Source organism: Adelges cooleyi, unplaced genomic scaffold, assembly GCF_023614345.1.
Source record: "Adelges cooleyi isolate 19-005CV unplaced genomic scaffold, UGA_ACOO_1.1 ACOO_flye_CR_arks_rails_tigmint_CR_PRNA_402, whole genome shotgun sequence".
NCBI classification, from domain to species: domain Eukaryota; kingdom Metazoa; phylum Arthropoda; class Insecta; order Hemiptera; family Adelgidae; genus Adelges; species Adelges cooleyi.
In genome coordinates this window covers 54,666-62,814 of record NW_026096082.1, presented here as the reverse complement: position 1 = coordinate 62,814, position 8,149 = coordinate 54,666, and the positions used below count along the sequence as shown (strand labels likewise).

The following is an 8,149-nucleotide window of genomic DNA, read 5'->3' as shown; positions in this document are numbered from 1 at the left end:
CTTAGAATAGATGAAAATGGCTTACACACGATATCAAAACTTACTAACGCAATCGTAAATGCCTCTGTATCAGAAAATAATATAATGCTTAAGTCTTTTTTGGCCTTATTAACTTACGTAAATTAGTAGCACACATATTAAAACCATTATATTATTCTCTATTACGCAATGAATTGGTCATCCAATTGTGACAAGGCATACAGGGTGATTCTTTAAAATGAACCACTCTATATCTCATAGGGTTTTATAAGAAATTAAAAATTTTTTTTTCACGTTATTGTGATATAATGTGATCTTAATTATTCACAGTTTAATTGTTCGAAGCGTTTATTTAAAAGTGATTTTTTTTTTTATATTTGTGTTTAACATGAAACATCTGTCATTACTTATCTCAGACTTCTACCACATGCCATTAAGTAAACCACTTTCTACCAATTAGTATAGGGTTTATGTAAATAAATATTATTTTTGACATGTCCTTTTTGATATCACAACGATGACAGCAAATAAATCACAATATTTATTTGCTTATTTTTTATATTTAACAGATGAATAAAATAAAATAGAGGAAGAAATGGTATAGCTTTATTAAATCAATGTCAATCAATATAATACACTAATTTTATTTAATTCGGTTAGCAAAGACAATTACAAGTTTTAGATAAGTGTAGTATAATTTATGTAATAGGTATGTAAATAAATTCGGTTTACAAACCGAATATAAATATTCTTTCTTATATAAATGAACTAAAATTTAAATATTCTTTAAAATGTTTAGATTTTTTTACATCAGTTTATATATTTTAAAATTAATGGACTTTTGAATATTGAAATTATTCTATGGTGGGCCTACTGGTGGAAGCAGGTTCCACATATGGTTCAAGGCTTGCGAAAGTGAATACAATTCCTGGGATAGCCACCGAACGGTTATCAGAATTGCCCACGTATAATATTGGTTTTTCTGGAATACGTCTACATGTCAAGTTTTTTAAAGCATTTATGTCATAATTATCTTGACGTGTATTTTTTATATGATTAGGCCAGTTACAAAATTGACTGTTCATAGAAATAACACCCGAAGCTCCACTTGGACATCCACTGCTTTCTAATCTTTTCTTTGTTTTTTTCTTAAAAAATAAAAACGGTTTAACATGTTTTCAAATAATGTATTTTATACAAAAATTACTATTTGTTCTTCAGTAGGTTCCATTATCAAATTAGTCCAATCTGTAATCTCCTGAATTTTTAGTGAAGCTATCCAATCTTCAGTACGTGAATATTTTAATTTCGGTGGTTTATTTATTGCGATCTAAAAAAAAATTAAACTGTAATTCATTTGAATAACAAATACTGACCAATTGTAGACGAATAAAACATATTTTACAGTCTGCATGATCTCTTGACGCTACGAACTTGATAAATACATACTTATCCATAACAAAGTTAATGTATCATAACAATAATTAACGTATAGTTTTGCAATTAAACGTTTAATAAAGTTAAGTAGTTATGTATCAAGTTAAAAAAAATAAATGTAGGCATATCATTGAAACGTGATTCAGCGTTAGATTAAAATGTATTAATGTAAACCTACTAATTTGTATTATGTACTTAAAAACAAAAAAAAAACAGTTACATTATTTTCCATATGGCTGTACTCGTTCGTATGTAACAAAAAATAAGCCAAAACCGTGGGGTTGGGACAGAGATGTAAAAGAATTATTACAACTAAAAGTGGTATAATAACTAAAATTTTAAAAAATATGAGAATAAATAAAAGTTAATGTGCACTTTTCTACTTTTATTGTTTTTCCCTGATAAATCAATAGTTTGAATACGAATTTTTAAGAAATTTGCATAATATGTAATAGCCCTATTCTAAAATTACCTTCAGCCTATTTTTTACATCTTAATTCCTGAAACTTCTCCTAAAACTGTACCTACGATGTAGGTGTAGCATTTTTAGTTTTTTGATAATTTGATCTATGTAACACATATATTTTTTCTCTTCTCTATTTTGAGTTTGTAAAATCGTTAGGAAAAAATAGGGCACAGCGCGGTCGGGGAGGTGACAACCAAGTTTAAAATTAAATAGGTAGAAAAAAAACTTATACGACAGGCGGGGGAATGCGAGACGACATAATATAAATTATCATGTAAACTCACTATAGGTAGTACGCGCAGTCATTTCTTTATGCAGTTCCGAAATCAACATAAAAAGTACTAGGTATCGATTTAAAAAAAAAAAGATATCCAATAAAGAAGATTTATACACAACATTTTATTAAATTTGACATTTGTTGAGAAAATATGTATAGTATGATTACTTAAATTTTTTATTCTATGAGTGCAAAACATTTTGTGCAATTTTGAAAAACCTAAATTAATTTTTATACCTACTAAAAAAAAAAAAATAACTAAACGACATTACTCGATTATATTTACCGCGTTCAAAATGTTTACACAAGGACCGAGTGGTAAACATCCAGAAGAAGAGGCAGAAGGAGAAGAAGAAGTATTCACTAAAACGTTAAAACACAACAACAAAATTATAATTTTCCAAATCATTTTTTCGTTTAGCTACTCTGAAATACCTGAATTACTAAGAAACAACTTGAAAAATAAAAATCAGAAACAGCACTGAACATTTGTTAGTTTTGGGTATTTATAACAACTTTCATGTTTGTTTTACTGAAGCCAGTTATTCTACTAACATCTGTTAACATTGTTTTACAGAAGGATACAAACATAATCTATGTATTGATAAATTGAGTATTATATGTCGAGTGTTAAATGTAAAATTGTAATGTATACAATGATATAAGGTGTATCATAAATTCACAGTAATTATTAAAACTAAATACATAAATGTATAATACACGTCTTGTTGTACTGACTTATACTTGGTCCAACTAAAATTTGGTTAACACAGGGATTAAACTAGAAATTTATCGTGTTCTTTTATAATCTCGACGTTTATGTAGGACCAATGTTATTGAACATATTTACTTAATACAAATTTAACATTTAGTTGGAACTTGGGTCAATTATTTATTTAGTTTTTCCTATTAGAAATTTATCATGTCCCTTAATTTTCCCATAGTTTAAGTAGGATCAGTTTTTTTTTTAAATCCTTAAAAATTAATTGTTTTGTAAGCCATAATGAGTCGAACAAAATTTAAATTGATATAATGTACATTATTAAGCAAATATTATTCCTATATGAAAACAGATGTATTAAAGTATGACGCAAAAGGCAATGTTATTTGTAAAACAATAGATTGTTCATGTTTCTAAAAAACAGCAGAACCGGATAAAATATTTCGCCAGCAAAAAACAATTCTTGTTTGCTTTGAATAAAATAATTGTCCAATATTTTAAATATTCCTGATATTTTTCGAACAAAATAAGTTAAAATGTTAAAATATTATTATACAGAGCCTCAATTTAGAAAATCAATAGTAAATAAGTTTCTAATAAGGAAACTCGTGCAAATAACAAAACATAATGTGCACAAGTTGTACGTTGTGATACCTATAAATTTAAGTAAATAAGTAAATCTTCCAAATATACAAAGTAGGTCCAACCAAGACTATGGTCAATATAAGGGTATAAAATATTTCTTTTTGAACTGACTTAATAAAAACTTGGTCGAACTAAAAGTTTGGTTATTCTAGGGGTACAAAAAACTACTAGTTGAAATATTGAATACAAATTTAACATTTAGTTGGAACTTGCGCCAATTATTTATTTAGTTTTTTCAACTAGAGATTTATCTTGTCCTTATATTATCCCAAAGTTTAAGTAGGATCAATGTATAAAATACATTTACAATTAATTGTTTTGTAAACCATAATGAGTCGAACAAAATTCAAATTGATATAATGTACATTATTTAACAAATGTTATTCCTTTATAAAAACAGATGTATTAAAGTATGACGCAAAAGACAATGTTATTTGTAAAATAACACAACGTTCATGTTTCTAATAAACAGCAGAGCCGGATAAAATATTTCGCTACCAAAAAACATTTTCTGCTTTATATAAAATAAATGGTCAATATATCGAATATTCCAAATTTTTCGAAAAAAAAATTTCAAATTGTTAAATATTTTAGTATTCCGAACCTCACGTCAGAAAATCGTTGAAAAATAATTTTTATGCAACCTGTTATAATGTCAAAAAATATAAGGACACAAAAATAAAACTTACTGCTTAGAATAGATGAAAATGGCTTACATACGGTATCAAAACTTACTAACGCAATCGTAAAGGCCTCTGTATCAGAAAATAATATAATGCTTAAGTCTTTTTTGGCCTTAGTAACTTACGTATATTAGTAGCAGACATATTAAAACCATTATATTATTCTATATTACGCAATGAATTGGTCATCTAATTGTGACAAGGCATACAGGGTGATTCTTTAAAATGAACCACTCTATATCTCATAGGGTTTTATAAGAAATTACAATTTTTTTTTCACGTTATTTTGATATAATGTGATTTTAATTTTTACCATTTTTATTGTTTTTCCCCTACTCCCAACTTGTTTTGACAGCAACTTTTGAATTTTGAATGGTAACATTTGTATTTTATTAACTTTTTACATTGAGAATAATATACTAAAAACGTTGACTGGTCGATAACCAGTTTTGGATAACTATTTTTAAATTTATAAACGTTTTAAAGTTAGGATGGGAGGGGAAGTGCGGTTGGGAAATGCGCGCAGAAAAAATTACACTTCACCATTCCTCTTGCTCTAAACTTGAAACTTCAATATCTTCAAAAATAATTATCCATAACTGATTATCGTCCAAACAAAATGTATATAAATATATTACTTATATATTTTTTAGCTTCGATGCGGAGCCGACAAGGTATTGTTTTTACAATTATGTGTTTTTATTTTTTATTTTTGTGTCTGGACCCACGATATCTCGTAAACCGCTTAACCGATTTTTTTGTGTAGCAACTCTATGGAGCAGAAATCATATCTGAAAGGTACTTAACCATGTTAAAAATTAAAAAAAGTCTCCCCTTCCCCATTAAAATTGAGAAAGCTTCTAAACAATTTACAAATTTTTTAACTTAAAATTACGATGCTCCATAACTTTTTTAAAAATAGTCAAAAATGATCCAAATTTATATGAATTGTTCTTCAAACATAGTACTAGTGGTCCCACAATATCTTCTAAACCGCTATAACTGGTTTGAACATACTATCCCCAGATTGGTATCGAAGCGTTTATTTAAAAGTGATTTTTTTATATTTGTGTTTAACATGAAACATCTGTCATTACTTATCTCAAATTTCTAGCACATGCCATTATGTAAGCCACTTTCTACCAATTAGTTATGTTATGTATATGTAAATAAATATTATTTTTGACATGCACTATTTGAGATCACAAAGATGACAGCAAATAAATCACAATATTTATTTGCTTATTTTATATATTTAACAGATGAACTCATCTTCAGTAGCCCATCTATAAACATAGTTAGCCATATTTTTTTTAATATTTGTATTTAACAAAACTCATCCGTCATCACTTATCTCTGACTTCTAGCACATGTCAATAAGTAAACAGCTTTTTACAAACTAGTATAGGGTTTATGTAAATAAATATTATTTTTGACAAATACATTTTGTGAACTCAACAGTGAGTGAAATAAATCTCCCTGTTATAAAAAACAAGTAGTTTAGAACATTCTAAATACTGAAGAGTATTATAAAATAGAAGAATAAAATAAAATAGAGGAAGAAATTGTATAGCTTTATTAAATCAATGTCAATCAATATAATACATTCATTTTATTTAATTCGGTTAGCAAAGACAATTAAAAGTTTTAGATAAGTGTAGTATAATTTATGTAATAGGTATGTAAGCAAATTAGGTTTACAAAATCATTTATAAATCAACTAAAATGTAATTATTGTTTAAAACGTTTAGATTTTTTTCAATATCGGTATATATATTTTTTAATTTTTGTTTTTTTTAATGGCGAAATTGAATTCTGCTGGACCGGTTCCTCGAGTACAAGGCTATCGAAAATGAATAATAGTCCTGTCGGTGGCACCAATTCGTTATCAGAACGGGCCACGTATACTACTGGTGCTCCTGGAATACTTCTACATGTCAATTTTTTCATATTATCTATGTCATAACCATCATTACGTCTATTTTTTAAATGATTTGTCCAGTTACGTAAATCACTGTTATAAAGAAGAATATCCACAATACCACTTGGACATCCACTCTTAGTCAAAGCATCCCTTGTGGAACTCTTAAAAAAAAAAATAAAACGGTTAAACATGTTTTTAAATGATGTATTTTATACCAAAATTACTATTTGATCATCATTAGGATTTTGTGTCAAAGTAGTCCAATCTGTAATGGTTTTTACTTCTAGTGAATTTGTCCAAACTTCAACACGCTTAAATGTTACCGGTGGTTCGGTCTAAAAAAAAAATTAATTAATTTGAAAATTAAACACTGACTAAGTATGGCCGGATAAAAAATATTTTACAGTCTGCATGTTCTCTTAACGTTAAAAACTTGATAAGTAAACGTATAGTTTTATATTTTAACATTTAAGAAAGTTAAGTTTGCATCAACTTTAAAATAATTCTTATAGGCGTATCTTTAAAATGTGATCCAGTGTTAATTTAGAGTGTATTAAACTAGTACCAACTAATTTTTATTATGTACTTGAAAAAAAAAAAATTACAGTAAATCCAAAATGGCTTGAGGAATTTATCCAATCTCCAATAAATTTAAATAGATCCGGTGCTTCACTCTGAAAAAAAAAATAAACGGTAATGAATTAGAAAAACAAATACTGACTAAGTGCGGACGGAAAATTGTTTTTTACAGTCAGCATGTTCTCTTAACGCTGATAGCTTAATAAGCACTTATTCATTACAGTAGGGGTTGGATCACGTGGGGATGGATTATTTTAATAGGATGTCAGAGGTCGGTTTGAATTACGATTGAAAGTTATATAACTATTATGATTATAGGGACTATGAGACTATTTTCAATTTAAATGTAATTTTCTACTTTTATTGTTTTTCCTTAATAAATTAATAGTTTGAATACAAATTTTTCAGAAAATAACATATTTTGTTATAGCTCCGTTCTTTTATTACTTTCAGTCTATTTTTTAGATCTTAAGCTCTGAAACTTCTCCTAAAACTTTACCTACGATGTCGGTGTAGCGTTTTTGGTTTTTTGATAATTCAATCTATGCAACACAGATATTTTTTTCTCTTTTTTATGTTGAAAAAAAAATCAGGCCACAGTGGGTTTGAGGTCTTGTAGTGATGGGGAGGTTGTCATCAAATTTACAATTTTAAACGGGATGTAGGTAGTGTAGTATCTGCATTAAACACCTACTTAACCGCACCCCACCGTCAGCCGTCTTACATTTTAAACTAGAATGAATGTGTATAAAAAATAAAACAAAATAGTGTTATTATTGATTTAATAAGCTATGTGTAGTTATCATTTTGGAAAACTATACATATTGGTACGAGTATAGACTATTCAATTAAGTAAAAAAAAACCTACACGATGGACGGTTAGGTGAGTTAGTGTACTACCTCACTATAGGTAGTACACGCAATTATTCATTTTTGCAGTCCCGAAATCAGTAAGAAATGATCTATCGATTTAAAAAAAAAATGGTATCCAATAAAGTAGATTTACAACTAAATGTTATTACATTTTTTAAAATGTTTGAGATAATTTGTATAGTATGATAAAATAACTTAAATTGTTTATTCTTAGAATGCAAAACATTTTTTGGAATAATTATAAACATACTATTTATTCAGTACCTGCTAAAAAAAATATATAAAAGACATTAATCGATTATATTTACCTGGCTTGAGGAATTTGAACTAGATGGGTTACCGCCACCGGCGTTTACTAAAACGGTAAAACATGGCAACACAAATATAATTTTCCAATTCATTTTTTCGTTTATCTACTGTGAAAATCTACCTGTAACACTAAGAAACAACTTGACAAAAAAAATCAGAAACAGCACTGAACATTTGTTAGTTTTAGATATTTATAATAGTTTTCATGTTTATTTTACTGTAACCACTAACCAGCTATTCTAATAACATCCGTTAA

General features: G+C 27.6%; 2 protein-coding genes across 2 annotated transcripts; both read right to left on the bottom strand.

The window, feature by feature from the left end:
• Positions 1-642: 642 nt before the first annotated feature.
• On the bottom strand, positions 643-2,624 carry LOC126841681 (E3 ubiquitin-protein ligase NRDP1-like). The gene is made up of 3 exons (XM_050578273.1): positions 2,446-2,624; positions 1,187-1,309; positions 643-1,127 (listed from the first exon to the last, which is right to left on the bottom strand). Exons 1-3 carry the CDS (start codon positions 2,566-2,568, stop codon positions 834-836), a joined length of 540 nt encoding a protein of 179 aa, XP_050434230.1. The 5' UTR covers positions 2,569-2,624; the 3' UTR covers positions 643-833.
• A 1,536-nt stretch (positions 2,625-4,160) lies between these two features.
• On the bottom strand, positions 4,161-6,545 carry LOC126841686 (E3 ubiquitin-protein ligase NRDP1-like). Its single transcript, XM_050578277.1, has 4 exons — positions 6,537-6,545; positions 6,357-6,467; positions 6,048-6,293; positions 4,161-4,169 (listed from the first exon to the last, which is right to left on the bottom strand). The coding sequence occupies exons 1-4, from the start codon at positions 6,543-6,545 to the stop codon at positions 4,161-4,163; spliced, it is 375 nt and encodes a 124-aa protein (XP_050434234.1).
• Between the last annotated feature and the right edge of the window lie 1,604 nt (positions 6,546-8,149).